The sequence below is a fragment of the Mesocricetus auratus genome, unplaced genomic scaffold (assembly GCF_017639785.1).
Source record: "Mesocricetus auratus isolate SY011 unplaced genomic scaffold, BCM_Maur_2.0 Super-Scaffold_100009, whole genome shotgun sequence".
In the NCBI taxonomy this organism is placed as follows: domain Eukaryota; kingdom Metazoa; phylum Chordata; class Mammalia; order Rodentia; family Cricetidae; genus Mesocricetus; species Mesocricetus auratus.
In genome coordinates, this window is record NW_024429193.1 from 40,966,460 (window position 1) to 40,985,111 (window position 18,652).

Sequence of the window (18,652 nt, forward strand, 5' to 3'; positions counted from 1 at the left end):
CTGCAATAGCTGTACAATGTAGTTTTACATTCACAATGTTGTACATCTGTCACTATTTCCAAAACTTTCTCAATCCACTGAGTAGAAAGTCTATGACTGTTAAGGAGTAATTCCCCACTCACCTTTTTTGCTTCTGAATTTACCTATTCTAGATATGTCATATAAGATGGATTATATGATGCTGTTCTCTTTTGTCTGGCTTAGTTCACTAGCATAATATTCTCAAAGCTTATGTTTCAGAACTCTGCTTTTTATACTATTCCACTGTATATTATACTATATCTTGTTTTCTTAGTCATATGTTGGTAGACACTGATTATTTATACCTTTTGAATATCATGTTGGAGCCAACAGTGGTTAATGCTGCCATAGCTGTACAAGTATCTGTTGGAATTTCTGCTTTCATTTTGGGGGATACATACCCTCCCTCCCCCAAAGCAGAATTGCTGGGTCATTGTCATCTGGTTGTTATTCATTTACCTTTTAAAAGAAATGTACTGCATGTATGTATGTGGTGGATGTGCATGTACCATGACATGTGTATGCAGGTCAAAGGACAACTTGTGAGATTCTGTTTTGTTCTAATACCATGTGAGTCCCAAGGATTGAATGTAGGTCATTAGATTTGGTGGCAGGTGCCATTACCCACGGAGTCATCTTGCTAGAAATCTTCATTTACTTTTTAAGGAATTATCAAACTTTTCCCACAGTATTTGTACCATTCTGTTTTATTTTATTATTTTTTCACTACCTTTTATTCATTGTGAGGGCACATGTATGAGCGTGTGCCATTGTGCCAGTGTGGAAGTCAGAGGACTTACATACAGGAGTTACTTCTTTCTTCTACCGTGTGGATCCTGCAGCTTGAGCTCAGCAAGCACTTTACCCACCTACTGGGTCATCTTGCTGGTTTCTATTTTATATTTTTGCTGACTGTGCATGAACTTTGCTTTTTCTCACCACTTCTTTTTCCCCATCATGCTGTTTCTTCCTCCTCCCTCTCTCTGTCTCGGGTTCTGTGTCTCTCTCTTGTGTGTGTTCAAGCCTACAGCCTCATGTACACCAGACAAATGGCTGTTCTCTGAGTTGTGCTCCAGTCCCTGCCCACCCCTCATACCCATTCTAGTGGGTATGAAGATGTGTTCATTGTGCTTTTGACTTGCACATCTCTAATTATTAGTGATGCTGAACATTTGACACAACTTGGCTAATAGATTATATCTGTGAAGGCAAGGAAACATGACACATACAGTTTTAAGGATGATTTGTAGGTTTTTTTTTAGATTAAGATGCTGTGCATGTTGGTAGAACAGAAAAAGATATAGAGAAGGTAGATTTGGAGATAAATCAAATGACTTCTTTTGGGTGTATGTTATGTTGGAGATACCTGCAAAGTACTTAAAGCCAAGGATGAGACCAAATAATATGTACATTAGAGGATAAAAAGGCCGAAAACCATAGGGCGTTAGTGGCGCACGCCTTTAATCCCAGCACTTGGGAGGCAGAGGCAGATGGATCTCTGTGAGTTCCAGGCCAGCCTGGTCTCCAGAGTAAGTTCCAGGACAGCCTCCAAAACGATACAGAGAAACCCTGTCTCGAAAAACCAAGAAAAAAACAAAAACAAAAACAAAACAAAAAAAAACAAAAACAAAAACAAAAAAAAAGAAGACCGAAAACCTAGATTCAGAGGTGTGATAAAAAAGCTGACTATGCAGATGCTACCAGCAGGATAGAAAGCCATGACAATATAACAGGAAAGCAGGTTAGCTTTTGTTGCTAAGGTCTAGATAGTACAAGTACCTACTGCATTAAGATTGGAGCCCAGGAGACCTTTCACATGAATAGTTGCATTGTAGCTAGATGTACTGAAACCAGCTTTTGGTGAGCTGAAGCATGATGAGGTTCACAGTACATCAATGTGAAGGCTAGGGAAGTCGTTTAGTTCATATTTCATATCCTAGTTGCTTAGCATTAGTAAAGTCTTAGTTCCATCTCTAGCATTGTGTAAAGGTGGGCCTGGTGGAACATGCTTGTAATACTATCTGGCACTTGGGAGTTGAGGCAGGAAGATCAGAAGTTTGAGGTCATCCTTGGCTACATAACAAGTTCGAAGTTAGTCTGGGCTCCATGACATCCTGTTGCAAAAGAACAAACCAATTTCAGGTAGCAGAAATATTGACATTGAAATCAAAACCAAGCTGAGCAGGGTTGCACATTTATAGCCCTGCTACTTGGGAGTTTGGGGTGGAAGGATCATGAGTTTGAGGCCTGCCTGATCTACATCGTAAGACTCTATTGGGGGTAAGAAGAAAAAAATGAAGGAAAAGAGCAGACATGGTGGCGCACGTAAATCATCCTAGTATTTTGGAGACTGAAGAAAGAGAATTTCAGATCCAGGGCTACATAACAAGACCTGCTTCAATGAACCAAACTAAACCATTGTGACCTCGGTACTGTGAATGATCTCAAACAACTATAAAAGCAAACTAAGACATAGGAGAGTGTGGTTTAGGGGTGCAGGGATGCATTTTAGGAGACATACCTTAAACTGAAAAAAATGTATCAAACCAAGTGAGGAAACAAGCCATATACATAACCAGCAACAAGTACCCAGAATTATAGAGAAGTATAGCACAGTAAGAAAGAGACAGTGAGTCATTAGAAAAGATATAGATGGATAATTCTCAGAGGAGGGAACCTAACTGGCTGGGTTGAGTATGTACAGCTTAGTGGCAGATGAAAAATGAAGGCATTTTATTAGATCTTGACTCATGCTACACGAGACAAGTTGAGCTAGTAGTTCAGCTTTCTGTTGTTTATAGCAGCCCTACTCCCCAGATCATTTCCCTTCTTTTTATGATTAATGTCTTCACAATTATTAATTCACGGATGCTAAGGAATAAATAAAATTCAGAGTTTTATAAAGTTACTACAATAAAAGAATGCTTGTTTGATTAATAATTTGAACTTTTGGTTATTACAAATGCATTTGTATATGTATATATACTTACATAGTCGTTTCCTTTGTTATCTCTCTCTCTCTCTCTCTCTCTCTCACACACACACACACACACACACACACACACACACACACACACACACACATAAACACACACACAGAGATTTGTTTGTTTGTTTTACGAGACAGGGTTTCTCTGTATTGTTTTGGAGGCTGTTGGACCAGCCCCGCCTCGAACTCACAGAGATCCGCCTGCCTCTGCCTCCCGAGTGCTGGAATTAAAGGCGTGCACCACCAATGCCCGGCCATTTTCCTGTTTTTAAAGATGTATTTTAGCCATATATGATGGTGCATGCCTTAATCCCAACATTAAGGAGGCAGAGGCAGGTGAATGCATGAGTCTGAGGTTAGCCTGGTCTACAGAGTGAGTTTAAGGACAGCAGGGCTACACAGAGAAACCCTGTCTCAAACAACAACAACAACAAAAAGCTTTATTTTAAAATTTTAATTTTGAGTATGTGTGTTTGTGTCTGTCTGTCTGTCTTTGCACCTGAGTGCAGGTGCTCCCAAAGATCAGAGGTGTCAGATCCACTTGAAGCTGGAGTTACAGGTGTCTTTGAGTCACCCAATCTGGAGACTGGGAATCAAACTCTGGTCCTCTACAAGAGCAATACTTTCTCCTAATTTCTGAGCTATCTCTTCCATACCCACTGTTCTATTTTTAAAGTGAGAAAACTGAGGCCTATAGAGAAGGAGCTCATTACTTCTTCAGAGATACTCTGACTGATTTTCCCCCATTTTGTTTATTCTAGAGTGTAGTGTGAGAACACTGAATCGAGTACTTCATGATGAAATTCTTAATAAGCCCATGGAAACACTTAAGCTTGCTATTCCATCAGGGATATATACTCTTCAGAATAATTTACTCTATGTCGCACTGTCAAACCTAGATGCAGCCACTTACCAGGTACCTAAGATATATTTCTAATCGTCCTTTTACAAAGCAAACAAAAAAAAATCCAAACATTAATAATACTGCTGTTTTCTTTTTTAGGTTACATATCAGTTGAAAATACTTACAACAGCGTTATTTTCTGTGTCTATGCTTGGTAAAAAATTAGGTGTGTACCAGTGGCTCTCTCTAGTAATTCTGATGGCAGGAGTTGCTTTTGTGCAGGTAACTATTCAAGATAAGTATGCCTTTCATTTCTGTCACAGTTTTAAAACCTGACTTATTTTGCATGGAGAATATGGTTCCATTACTCGTTCAAGCAAGTAAATGCTGACAGATAGTTTTTATGGCTCCCTGTAAGCAAATACTGCATTGAGAGTATGTGATATAAATAAATAAACACATGAATGAATTTTTCATACTAAAGAACTCAACAGTTGGGCTGTGGCATAGCTTTCTGGCAGGGGGCTTGCTTTGGTCCTCAGTATCACACACAGAGTTATGTTTTGTAGCCCTGGCTGATCTGGGTCTTCCTCTGCTATGAGTCTGTCCTCAAACTCTGATAACTCTCCTAACTGCCTTCTGAGTACTGAGATTACAGGCATGGCATGTGCCACTATGCCTGACTTTTCTTTTGATTTTTAAATTTATTTGTATGTGTCTGTCTGTGAGTGTATGCATATATGTATAGAGGCAAGACTAGAGGGCATTGGGTATCCTCTATCACTCTCTGCGAGTTCTCTTAAGGCAGAGCCTCTGCCTGAACCTTTTCATGGGTAGGGAAGCCAGCAAGCCCCAGTGAGCTTCCTGTTTCTGCTGCCTTCTGAGCTGACCTTACAAGTATGCACAGGACACATAACCTGTTATGTGGGTTTTCAGACTATGGGACATAAACAGAGATACATTCAGATGTAATAAGTAGATAGATGACTTCAACACCTAACTCTCATCAATAGGTAGATAATTAACAAAGGTAATCAACAGACTTGAGATTTAAACCATACAATAGACTCGTTATTGCACAGCACACACCCTTAACTGGTGAGCTAGCTCTAAAGATATATATCTCCATCTTTAAATTTTTTTAAAACTTTACATGTATGTTTGTAAGTCTGCACGAATTTATACTATGTAAATGCAGGAGCCCATGGGAACCAGAACGTGTCAGAACCCCTGGAACTGGAGTTCCAAATAGTTGTGAGCTGAAATGTGGGTGCCGGGAACTAAGCCCAGATCCTTTGCAAGAGCATCAAGTGCTCTTAAACGACTGTGCTATCTCCCTAGCTCCTATATTTTGTTTTTTTTCTAGGGAAGGTCTCACCATGTAGCTTTGAGCTCACCATCATCTGCTTCAGACTTAAGAGTACTGGGCTTATAGGTATGAACCAGAAAACTTGACAAGAGAGAGAGAAAAGAAGGAAGGAACAATCTAAGAAATTAAGACATGGCACAATGAAACTATATCTCAAAAACAAAACTAGAACAAAAGATAGCATATAAAAGAAAGAAGCTAAAGTTTTATGAGAACTGTGGAACCTCTGAGATGATTTGTGAACCTCTGATCCCTTTAACATCTACAGTCTTTATTGATACTGTTGTTTCTAACTCTCAGAACTTTCTAGTGATTGCTTATTCTTATTCTTCACTGAGTCATTGTCCCCAATTTTTACGGTCCTTTTTTATTCTGTGTGTATATATGCATATGGATTGTGTGTGTGTGTGTGTGTGTGTGTGTGTGTGTGTGTGTGTGTACTTGCTAGCAACATAAGATAGTAGAGACCTAGACTGTTTCTATCCTCACATAAAGCATACTGGGTAGTTACATGGGAGAGGGCCAAGGGCAAAAGGGGATAGTTTTTAAGAATCAACTAATTAGTCAGTTTTTAAGAATCAACGAATTAGTCCTCACTCTCATGTTGCAGTGAAGGCAAATTGAGTAGGAAGTGAAAGATGTTTAAGGGGGCTGGAGAGATGACTCAGCAGTTTAGAACACTGACTGCTCTTCCACAGGACCCGGGTTCAGTTTCTAGCATCCACACGGTGGCTCACAAATGTGTGACTGTAGTTCCAGGGGACCCAACACGCTTACACAGGTATATACACAGGCAAAAACACCAATGCACATGAAGGTGAAAATAAATACTTTTTTGAAACATTTTTTGTTAGTGCTGGGATTAAAGGTGTGCGTCACCACGGCCTGGCTTGAAACATTGTTTAAACCGGTATGGTGGCACACACCTATAATCCCCTCACTTGGGAGACTGAAGCAGGAGGATTGCTTTGAGTTAAAGCTAGGCTGACCATGTTAATATACTCCCCCACCCCCACTCCCAAAAACCCATTTAACATTGAAAAGTTTCTGGTAACTATGAAAAGTATTATTTTAACACTATGGGACATAAACAGAGATACATTCAGATGTAATAAGTAGATAGATGACTTCAACATCTAACTCTCATCAATAGGTAGATAATTAACAAAGGTAATCAACAGACTTGAGATTTAAACCATACAATAGACCAAACATATTTGTCTGGTAGAAATACAGAATATTCTATCTAAAGGTAAGGAATACAGATTCTTAGATGTGAATTTTCTCCAAAATCAATCACAATTTAGGTTAAAAAAAAACAAATGTGAAAGGCAGAGAATAAATTAAATAAAGCCTCCCTCTAGCACCCCCCCATAAAAAACAAACCTGTGGGAAAAATTAACATGTGGGTAATAAAACTGAGGAATATTTCAGTTACTGCTGTATAGAACCACAAAAGACCATGCATAGCCAAATCAGTCCTAAGTGAAAATAGCAATACTAGTCATGCATGGTTGTTCATGCTTATAATCTTAGCACTTAGTACTCTGAGACGACAGGAGAATTGCCATGAGTTTTGAGGCCATCTTGGGCTACCTTGTGAATTCTAGGCTAGTGTAGGATACAGTGTGAGATCCTGCCTCTACCTGCCCTCCATCCCGTCCACAAAGCCATGCTGGAGGAGTCACAGTACCTGATTTCAAATTATGCTTTAGAGCAGTGATAGTAAAAACAGCGTGGTACTGGCACAAAAACAGTCTGAGGTCAATGGATGAGAAGAGAGGTATCAGAAATAAACTCAAGCAGTTATAGCCACTTGATTTTTGATTTTGATTTTTGGAGAACAGATGCATATGCATCCACAGACAAGACTAAGACTAGCCCACTCTGTCTCAACCAGTGCAGAACTCTGTCCCAAATGGATTGAAGACTTTAACCTAAACCTTGAGCCCTTGGAGCCTTTAAAAGAGAACAGGGACAGCACTTAAGAGATAGCTAATGGCATGGGCCTTTTGCTAGATCCCAATACCAGGAAACAGTAGCAAGAATTGACAGATATGATTGCATGAAATGTAAAAGCTGCTTGACAAAGAAAACAACAGATGGAAGAGACTCCTTTGGAGGAGTTGTTGTTTACTAGTTCTTCATCAGTCGGGATTAATATCCAGTTATATAAAGAATTCAATAACCAACCAACCAAAAGTCCCAAGACTATCAATAATCAGACAAATGAACATAGCATATAGTTCTCAAAAGAAGAAATACAAATAGCTAATAAATGTACCTAAAATGCTCAGCATCTGTGTTGTTTTGTTTTGAGGCAGGATTTCTCTGGGTTGCCTTAGGTATCCTGGAATCTGTAGACCAGGCTGCCTGGAACTCACAGAGATCCGCCTGCCTCTGCCTCTCCAGTGCTGGGATTAAAGGTGTGCGCCACCAATGCCCGGCTGGAAATCAATCTTTTATACACCTCTGGTTAGAATATAAATGAGAGTAGCCAGTTGGAAAATTCCTCCATGGGAAGATATTAATTTTACGAGAGAGAGAGAGAGAGAGAGAGAGAGAGAAATCTAGATTGAAAAAATGATATGAAAGTAGAAAGGGACTAGTTTGAAAAAGGAGACCAGTGGGGACCCACAGACAATGGGTAACAATATTTAAAAGGTGTCAGTTGATACACCATGGTCAGTAATGTGCAAATCATATGGGTACCGTGCCTGGTACAGTAACTTATAGTCTTTCATTTTCTGTGTTTTAGATTTATTTATTATGTCTACAGTGTTTTGTCTGCAGGCCAGAAATGGACACCAGATCTCATTATAGATGGTTGTGAGCCACCATGTGGTTGCTGATAATTGAACTCAGGACCTCTGGAAGAGCAGCCTATGCTCGTAACCTTTGAGCCATCTCTCAAGCCCCCAGTCTTTCATTTGATGGAATATATTTTCCTTGTAGTGTTTGTGGTTCCTGTCCCACCAGCTTGTCCTTCTACTATGCTTGATTTAGCTTATCTTCTTCATTTGTGTGTGCTTTTGCTGGAGCGGCACCGTGGTGTGCTTGTGGAGGTCAGGGGACAGCTTATAAGAGTTGGTTCTCACGGAACTCTACTTTTTTTCTCTAGTCCTCTGTTTCTAATTGCTCACATGGCCCGGTTAGTGGATACACATACATGAAGTCCTATTCTGCTAGCTTCTGTTGTAGTCTTTATGTTATTCCTTCTGCCTCATGTGCTAGGAACATGCTGAATATTAACTTTCTGGGAGATAGGAGCCTGAGTTGACCTAGCCAACTTTCCTATGTGACCTGCCTATGCTGGCATTTGACATCTCACTGTCTTTTATCACTATGATTCTCCAAGTTTTCTTTCATACCTGGCTCACTTGTACGTCTTTCTATCCATTAACTGCTACTTCATAGATACAGATGTTTAAAAAATAAAAAAGACAAGTAGTTTTATAGAGAAACATGAGTAATAAATAATATAAAACTCTAAAAAAAAAAAAGAGTTGGTTCTCTCCATCCACCATGTGGATCCCAAGGATTAGACTCAGGTTGTCAGTCTTGGCTGCAAGTGTCCCTACCCACTGAGCCTTGTCAATGCCCTCTTCAGTGTTGTTTTTATTTTTATGTAGTGGCCTTCAGATTCTCAAGAGCTGGCCTCTAAGGAACTTTCAACTGGCTCACAGTTTGTAGGCCTCATGGCAGTTCTCACAGCATGTTTTTCAAGTGGCTTTGCTGGAGTTTATTTTGAGAAAATCTTAAAAGAAACAAAACAATCAGTATGGATAAGAAACATTCAACTTGGTAAGTTTTAAAGGCTTTCTAATAATGTATTTCTTTTTTTATTCCCATTTATTTTACATACCGACCAGTTTTTTCTCCTTCCTCCCCTCCTGTTCCCTTCCCTCACCTCCCATCTTACCACCTCTGACCCCCCATCCACTTCTTGTCTTCATTAAGAAAGGGGCGGGACTCCAATGGGCATTCACAAAGCATGACACACTAAGTTGAGGCAGCTCCTCCCATGCATCAAGGCTGGACTAGGCAACCCAGAATTGTGAATAGGTTCCCAAAAGCCAGTTCAAGTGTGAGGGACAGGTCCTCATCCCACTGCTGGGAGCTTGACAAACAGGCCAAGCTACACAACTGTCACACACATGCCGAGGGCCTAGGTCAGTCCCGTGCAGGCTCCCTGACTGTTGGCCCAGAGTCCATCAGCTCCCATGAGCTCAGATAAGCTGTTTTCATGGGTTTCCCAGTCATGATCTTGATTCCCCCTTGGCTCATACAATCCCTCCTCACTCATTTCAACAGGACTCCTGAAGCTTGGCCCAATGCTTGGCAATGGATTTCTGCATCTGCTTCCATCAGTTATTGGATGAAGGCTCTCTGATGACAATTAGGGTAGTCACCAATCTGATTACAGAAGAAGGCCAGTTCAGTCACCCTCTCCATTATTACTAGGAGTCTTACTGGGGTCACCCAAATGTACCCCTCCAGTCTCTTTAGTTACACTCCCCCTTTGTTCCAACCCCCAACCTAATCACTTATGTTCTTTATACTCCACCACCTCCCAGCCCCAACCCTGCCCCCAGGAGATCTCTTCTATTTTTTTTCCCTTTGGCTTTTCAAGACAGCGTTTCTCCATGTAACACTGGCTGTCTTGGAACTTGCTCTGTAGACCAGGCTGGCCTCTAAGTCACAGAGATTGACCTGCCTCTGCTTCCTGAGTTCTGGGATTACAGGCATGTGCCACCACCGCCTGGCTGTGTGAAATATTTTAAAGTATTCAAATTTCATCAAAAAGAAATACTTAAGTTGTGCAGGCTCCTAGCCCCAGTACTTGGTAGACAGGCAAGAGGAACAAGAAGAGCTCCAGCCCAGCTCATGTTACATGCTGAATTGTAGGACAGTCTCCAGTGCAAACCAGGACCCTGCCAGTAGGAGCAGGGGTTGGAGGGGGAGACAGGGTTGTCAACAAAAAAATGTTTCTCAGGAAAACTGCCATATAACCTATGTTTTACTTTCTTTTAGGTTTCTTTGGGAGTATATTTGGATTAATGGGTGTATATGTTTATGATGGAGAATTGGTATCAAAGAATGGATTTTTTCAGGGATATAATCAACTGACGTGGATAGTTGTTGTTCTGCAGGTAAAGAATATTGCTTCAGTACAGGGAAATAAAGTTGCTACTGGTGTGCTGGTATTTAAGGGTAGGGTCCTTCCTATTTTCATCATATTTACTTTATTCAGGGAAGTTAAAATACAGCTGTTCCTAATGCCCAATGAAAACTGACTTTGAAAAGGGGTCATGAATAAAACTCCATGGTATTTAATTCAATGCTATGAAAATGCAAGTGTTTAATTTTTGGTGTTGTTATTATATTAGTGTTTTGTCTGCATGTATGTATGTTCACCAAATATGTGCTTGGTGCCCATGTTTGTTAGGAGAAGGGTCAGATCCCCTGGAACTAGAGTTACAAATGGTTGTGTGCCACTAAAGTATGTGCTGGTAACCAAACTCAGGTCCTATGGAAGAGCAGCTACTGCTCTTAATCGATGAATCTTCTTTCAAGAATTAAATAGTTACATTACATAGTGGCATGCACCTTTAATCCCAGCACTCTGGAGGCAGAGGCAAGTGGATCTCTGTGAATTCAAGGCCAGCCTGGTCTACAGAGCAAACTCTAGGACAGCCAAGATTACATAGATACCCTGTCTCAAAAAAAAAAAAATTAGTCAAAAGTAAGAGTAAGCCTGGCGGTGGTGGCACACATCTTTAATTCCAGGATAGCCAGGGCTGCACAGAGAAACCTGGCCTCAAAAAAAATTGTAGGAGGGGTATTTCTATTTTTATAAAAGGAGGAAATGACACAGAGGAGAAATTTGGAGAAAATTTGAAATGAAGCTGTGGTAAACAGAGAATTTACATGATATATTTTATCTAGTTACAAGGAAGCCAACCTTTTAGAGAGAGCTAAAAGATAAAGTTTTTTTTAATTTTTAGAGAATATATATTTAATTTTGGTTTTTGAGACAAAGTCTCTCTACATAGCTCTGGCTGGAACTCACTCTAAGACCAGGCTGACCTCAAAGTCAGGGATCCGCCTGCCTCTGCCTCCTGAGTGCTGGGATTAAAGGTGTGCACCACCACCATCACCACCATCACCACCACCATCATCACCATCAACAACACCACCACCACCTATCCAAGAGCAACATTAAAGCAACTTTAAAAATAAAAATAAAAAAGAAGTTGATATAACTGGTATAAAGGATTCTACAGGGAATAGATGAATAACAGTATTTCCCCAAAATATGGATTCAAACATAATTTATAGTAAGCCCAATGGGCATAACTCGTAGCTTTTATAAATTAGACTTCCATCATTAAAGAAAGACATTTAGAGTGGGTCCCTTGATTTGGAAGCAGGTATATAGGGTCTGGTAGAAGAAAAACCCAGACCAGACAAATAATAAACACAAAAGTGTCTATTATCTGAAAAATTTTTTGTTTTAATTAATGGTGGGAGATTTGGGACTTTTGCATATACATAATGAGATACCTTGTGACTGTGACTCAATTCTAAACAAAATTTTGCTTTCTGTATGTACATACACGTAGCCTGGAAGTAATGTTAATGCAGTTTAGAGTGCACCTGCATTGTATGACTGACTTATCACATGAGGCAGGTGCAGACTTTTCCATTTATGTGTGCTTCATGGCAGTGCTCAAAGAAGTGCTGGGCTTTGGAACATTTTGGATTTTTGCAGGATTTTGAATTTTTGTATAGCAAAGTCCAATATGTGTGTGTTGCTTGGATTGAACGCAGTGCCCTCACACCTACTAGGCAAGTACTTTACTACTGAGCTACTCACCACTCACTAAGTTTGTTTTTTTGTTGTTTTACTTATTTAGTTATATATGTATATGTGTGTGCCTGCATGCATATGTGTACACTGTGTACATGCAATGTCTGCAGAGGTCAGAAGAGGCATTAGAACCCCTGGAACTGAAGTTACAGATAGTGAGCTGTCTGACATGGGTGCTTGAGAATGATTTGGTAGAAGGTTCTTTATATACTGTGGAGATAGCTCAGTGGTAGAGAACTTACCTACCATGCACTTACCTATACATGAACTTTGGTGTTCAGTATACAGTACTGCAAAAATACAATCCAAACCATGCACCCTGACAGCCAGAAGAGGTAGATCAGAATGGAGAGAAAATTAAAGAAGACAAAGGGAGAAGACTGTTGGAAAGGTAGTAAAAAAGTGTCTTTTATTCAACTTAAATCCTGTATACATTTGTCCTTAAGCTGTCCAAACACGTGTTTAATTATTGAATTTGGCGAAAAAAGACTTTTTGTAATGTGATCAAATTCTGTTACAGCAAACTGTAGATTGCTTTGATGGTTATATTGAGGGCTAGAAGACAAAACTGGAAATGTGTTGTTTTCTGTTCATATGAATCATTTGCTAGGATATAGTTACATTTGTAGACAGAAGCCTTAAAGCTTCCCTGAGAAATAAAATCTTATATTCATTTAAAAAACACTGTCTTATAACTTTTACAGGCGCTTGGAGGCCTTGTAATAGCTGCTGTCATTAAGTATGCAGACAATATTTTAAAAGGATTTGCCACCTCTTTATCCATAATATTGTCAACAGTTATATCCTATTTTTGGTTGCAAGATTTTGTGCCAACCAGGTAAATATTCCTTTCTATTTATTTATTTTTCTTTCCATTCTTACTTTTTCCTGTGTGTCTTGTTGTTAGTATTACCATGATTGCATTTAGATTTGCTTATTCATGTCCAAAAGTATATTAAATAGCCACTCTGTTCTAGCAATCACTCTTGGAGTCTGGAAAAAAGAAACATATGAATAAGATGGTTATATTCAAGAAAGTCACAGTGACTAGAAAACCAGACACAAGAGAAATTATGGCATGAGTATCAATGAAAGTATATATCAGCTCATTAAAGAGGGGGCTCAAATCATTGAAATAATCATAGTATGATAGGTTTTCTGTTTATAATTAATGAAGAGTACATAACTGAGAAGAGTAACAAATATGTAAATAATGTGTTAATTAATCACAATGTGACAAACATTAGGGTAGCTCTCTCTTGGGGAGTGAGTCTTGGACAGTAGACCTGAATCATTATCAATAAACCCTTTTTAAGAGGAAGGGAATTGTGGTTAAGAACTAGTGTCTGCCATGACAACATCATGGAAAAGTACATGGAGTCCAGGGGTCAGGTTTATAGAATGAATGGGAAGAGTGTGGAGGATGATGTTGAATGGACCACACTGGCACCTGACTTTAGCCCCAATGGGACCTGTTGACCAGCTTGCCTACACAGTGAAACCCTGTAACAAGTAAAGCAAAGCCGAGCCTCTGTTTTTATAGGAAGGGTAAAGACTGGTAATTCCTGTCCTTTTAGATTTTTTTTTAGGTTGAGGGTAATGACTTCAAACCATTAATAGAAACCTTAAAGCCAAGACTAACCCATGCCTCCGGCCGCATTTAAAAATGTGTAATAACAAATTATGATTGCTAGCCTAGATTATGTCCAGTTGCTATGAAGTAAATTGTATCTCTACATATATCAGACCAAGAAAGAGGAAACATCCTGTAAATATTGGGCCTGAGCTTTGGTTATTATTACCTTGGATTTTGAACTAAATTCACCTAAGTTCAGCATGAAAGGATGAACTTTTCTTTTTCCATTTTTTAAAGCTTTGGGTATTTCATTACTGGATGAATCCCATACAGAATGCACGTTAGGTGAGGGTACTGCACTGGAAACAGAAACTGTGCAGTAGATGAGAGTACAAGCTCAAAGCCAGTGACTGAATCCCATCCCCTACTTATTTGGGACTTTTGGGCAAGTTTTTAAAGTCCTTAAACCCTTTCCCCAAAGGTAAAAGCATTTAGCCAAGCACCTGGACATAGAATGTACTCAGCGTTTATTAGTTACTGGAATATTTCTTCCCCAAATTGCAATTGTTTTATATTACATATATTGAAAGAACTTAATTTGCATTTAATCTGACTTTTTCTTTTCTTTTTCTTCATCCTATTTAGTGTCTTTTTCCTTGGAGCCATCCTTGTAATCGCAGCTACTTTCTTATACGGTTATGATCCCAAACCTGCAGGAAATCCCATTAAAGCATAGTCATGTACTATCTTTAACTGGTTTTTCACGATGGTGCCCTAGGAATCTCAACATTAATCTTGCACAGAGGACTTCTGCAGGTTCTATGAAGATATCATCATGCTAAATCTGATCATACTGTTCAAATGATTTGAAAATGTATAGGCTTCAGGATGAAACGTGTATATCAGCTAGAAACCCAAGCTTGGAAGTGTGTCTAGGGAGTAGTGTTAGAGGGATATGGATAGGAGGCCTGAAGTCGGAGCTCATAACAACTTCACCCTTTTGGTTGCTGCAGAACAGTCCAGTGCAGCCTTTGCGAGAGCACACAAATGCAAATGCCAATGTTTGCAAGGCAGATCTACTTGCTTACCACATGTTCTTAATCTTACTCTGTCTGTACAGATATATCAAATTACACGGACTATTTGAAGTCAGAAGATTATAATTGCCTATAAAGCTGTGAACAAACAAATATAAAACCATTTCCATGTATCTGGGATTTTTGTATTCATGCAGAAGATTGCTAAGCAAAGGATTGCTAAATGTTATTTGTTCAGCTACATAAAACTTGATGAAGTAGTCTGGGTTTGATTCATATTTAAGTTTAGTATAGGGAGAATCTATTTCTCCATGTATAGCTTTAGACCATTTACTGCTTTGAGATAGCTGTTATGTTCTTCATATACTAAAATAGCCAGTGACTTTGACACTAATGAAGTTTTACCCATCATTTTCCAGTTGTATTTCTTTCTAATATATAAGAGAAATTCTTATTATTACCTTAAATTAAATTGTGTGTGCTGCCATTAAAACTTTTTAATGAATTTAAAGGGATTAGGTACTCATTTAATAACTGAAAACAAAATAATGATTACTGTCCAGTCTCCATGTGGAGAAATCTGAACTATGAAGTATAGACTACATATAATTTTGAAATGGAGAATTTTGTTATTCTGCAGTAGGAATTTCTTTTATTCTGCAACTGTTGACAGAGGCAACAATAAAAAAAATAGTACTAGTTATATCAGTGGACCAAGAACAAAGCTGACTTTCTTACAGACATTCTCTACTGTCATATTATTACTTTTTTTTTTAAAGGCAAGGTTTCCTCATGTAGATCAGGCTGGCCTCGAACTCACAGAGATTTACCAGTCTCTGCCTCCTGATTGCTGGAATTAAGGGTATGGACCACCCTGCCCAGCTCAGTACATTAAGTAGCACTATAATTTAAGCTCAAAGGCTATTTAGAAGTTTTTAGGTCTTAAAAGCCCATTCCCCTAGCAATACTCTGATCATATGTCAGAAGAGGTGGTGGCATTCTGAGTTCCCTTTCTATGTCCCCATGAGTGCTGCTGGGCGGGGGCAACCACTTGCTTTAAAATAGTAGATTTTGTTTCTTATAGCACTGGCATTGAGGATACAAATTATGAGTTATTTAATAAGCTGATTCAAAGGAGAGACTATATTAGAAATAATAAAGTGAAATGGGAGACAAAAATGTATTCTATATTTGGAATATAATTTATTTAATTATTGACTATATGCAGAATTACCTATTGAATATAAGATGTATTTTACTTTATTTTTTCATTTATATTGTATATATTTTAAAAGTTTGTTGTAATAGATACAAACCTATAAGAAGATGACTATTTTTTAGGTAGTTCTAACAGATTTTGTAACATGGAGTTTGACTCAAAAGTACTACTGCTAAGAACTGTAAGGTAGGTACCCTTGGCTAACTTGGACTGGCTGTTATGATCTTGTTAGTGCACATGTACTCTCAATAGTGTACATGCCTAGCCAAGTCCATTCAGTTTCAAAGTACTTAAAATTACAGAGTATTTAAAGCTATTGCACCAGCGATGACAGAGTGATACCAGGTTTTCTGGATGCCAGATTTATGGTTTTCAGTGATTGAATAACTTTTGGAGATTGAATAACTCCATTTGGAGCATGGTGTTCGGCCACCACAACATTCAAGCTATGTCCTAAAGCCTACAACTAAGTACAGCCTAGATCTTGCAAATATATAAAATTCATGGATACAGATTGATGTTCGGCTCACATAAGTATTGTGTGGGCAGTTGTGCTAATACCATGTAGATTCACAATTAATGGTTACTTAGATCTGTCTACCCCTGTCTTAACCCCACAAAAATATATACAAGTAAGTTATTGGTATTAAGATTGTTAAAGTAATAATGCATTTCAGGTGTCTGGAAATCTTTTATTAGGTGTCATTTATATTTTTCTTTTCTAGTCAGTCTAAAAATGTTATTTGGCTGAATGTATAGTTTAAAAATTTATAAGGAAAAAAATTACATTTGGGGGAAAAATGGGCTTGTAGCCTAGATTGTGTCATATATATTGATACTGAAATTTTGTGTAATGTGCTTTGTGTTTTAATGATGTTCAATGGTGTAATTTTGTCATGCTTTTATAATAACGCTTGGATTATTTAAATTTGATACTTTAAAAAGTGTACTTGTTGTTGCTCAGCTATTTTCCCTAATACAGAATGTGTGAATTCTTGGAGAAAGAATAGCAACAAGAGCTGCATTAAAGTTAGGCGTAGCCCATTGACAGAGTTTGGCTCACCAGCAAGCCCTGCAGTGCAGTATAGCAGCTCTGTACTGAATGCTTTTCAAGCTGGAAGTTAACTATTATAATAGAATATGTAGTTTAAAAATGTAGAACTTCAAGGTTTACACCAGTTTCTATGGAATGCCACAGAATTTCATATGAAGAAAAGGCAATGGGATATTTAAACAAGAGTCCATTAGGAAATTCCAAAAGGAAATTGACACTCTGCTCTGAACACTTTAGAATGCTTACTCTTCTTACAAATCAAGTTAGTAGACTTTAAATGTCATTACACAATCATTTGACTGAGGTCTTGTCTTTTCTTTTCTTTTTGAGGCAGGGTCTTACTCTGTAGCCTTGGCTGGCCTGGAACTTGCTATGTAGCCCAGGCTGGCCAGCAAATCACAAAGATCTGCCTGCCTCTGTCTTTCAAGTGCTGGGCTTTAAGGTGTGTGCTAGCACCCCCATTTGAGTTTTGTTTATAAAGAAAGGCTTTGGCATCACTCATTCTATTTAAACATTCATTGTAAAAATATTTGACTTCTATAGCTGTATCTTTACATTGAATTTATAAAAAGTATTTATGTTGTATTGAAAGTCATCTCAAGAATCTCCAAGATATTTAAAGTAGTTATAGGGCCAAAGAAAATGCACCTTTACCACAATCTGGTCCTATGTGCCTTGCTTTACCAAATAAATACCTGACTTTTATGGAGAGTATTTCTGTAATTTACAACTTTAAACACATACTTGAAATTGGGATTTTTTAAAAGAATAACGGAATAACTATAATTGTTTCAACATTTGCTCTTTAAATCCATGATCTAGCAAACTGATACTAAGTATCCTGTCAAAGCATCCGTGAATAGCACTAGTTTAAGTGACTTATGACACCTGCACGGTGATTCCAGTTTGAAACTTTAGCAACTGTATATAAATGTCTGTCTGTTGTTTCTTTTCTTGTAAGACATAATTTGCTGTGATTTAAAATATTTTAAAAGTGATTTCTACCCTAAATTGGTCTATGTCTGTACATCATTTACATAAAGTGATTCTTTGGGTTTGGGAATGTGATTTGTATTTTAAATTTTTTACGAATATATTTCAAAGGAATGTATAAACTGGTCTTTTATTAAGTGTTTTTTTAAAATGATAATTCCTCATGTTGTTTTTTGGTATTCATTATTACCTATATTTAATAGATAAGGGGAATAGATTATTTTCATAAATAACTATATTTTCCTGCTTTCCCTTTTTTACCTGTGTCTGATTTAATCTGTGGATTACTTTCTTGTTTTTATATTTCAGGAATAACTTGCTCATCTTCATCCCTTGGTAACTTGATGTCACATGTAATTCTGCTTCCTTTTCTTTGTTTTACCAGAGTGGTTAGAATTTCTCTGCCTATATAATGATCTCAGCTCAAAGGATTTTGTTTGAAATAAAATACTTCTTTGCTGCCGGCCAGGTTCAGTAGTTACTCAGGACCTTTCCTTCACTGCCTGAGTGTGATGGCTTCTGTTGTGGCATCCACATTTATCCCCATTTCTACTCTGATGTAGCCACACACGGAATACTTCAAGAGCTCAAAAGGAAATATCTCAGCATTTTACAAAGGTATTTTTGCTAAGTTCCCATGAGAAGCACTACTTGAAACTCCAATGTTACTTTTTGT

General features: G+C 38.3%; 1 protein-coding gene across 3 annotated transcripts in view; it reads left to right on the top strand.

Moving 5' to 3' along the window:
- Positions 1-18,439, top strand: part of Slc35a3 (solute carrier family 35 member A3) — a 34,891-nt gene extending 16,452 nt beyond the window's left edge. For all 3 annotated transcript variants that reach the window (XM_005077114.4, XM_021231216.2, XM_040751981.1), the window contains exons 3-8: positions 3,772-3,926; positions 4,014-4,136; positions 8,856-9,027; positions 10,258-10,376; positions 12,802-12,935; positions 14,319-18,439. In XM_005077114.4, the coding sequence (XP_005077171.1) occupies positions 3,772-3,926; positions 4,014-4,136; positions 8,856-9,027; positions 10,258-10,376; positions 12,802-12,935; positions 14,319-14,409 (794 nt within the window). In that variant the 3' untranslated portion in view covers positions 14,410-18,439. The remainder of the gene's footprint in view (positions 1-3,771; positions 3,927-4,013; positions 4,137-8,855; positions 9,028-10,257; positions 10,377-12,801; positions 12,936-14,318) is intronic.
- Positions 18,440-18,652: the final 213 nt, after the last annotated feature.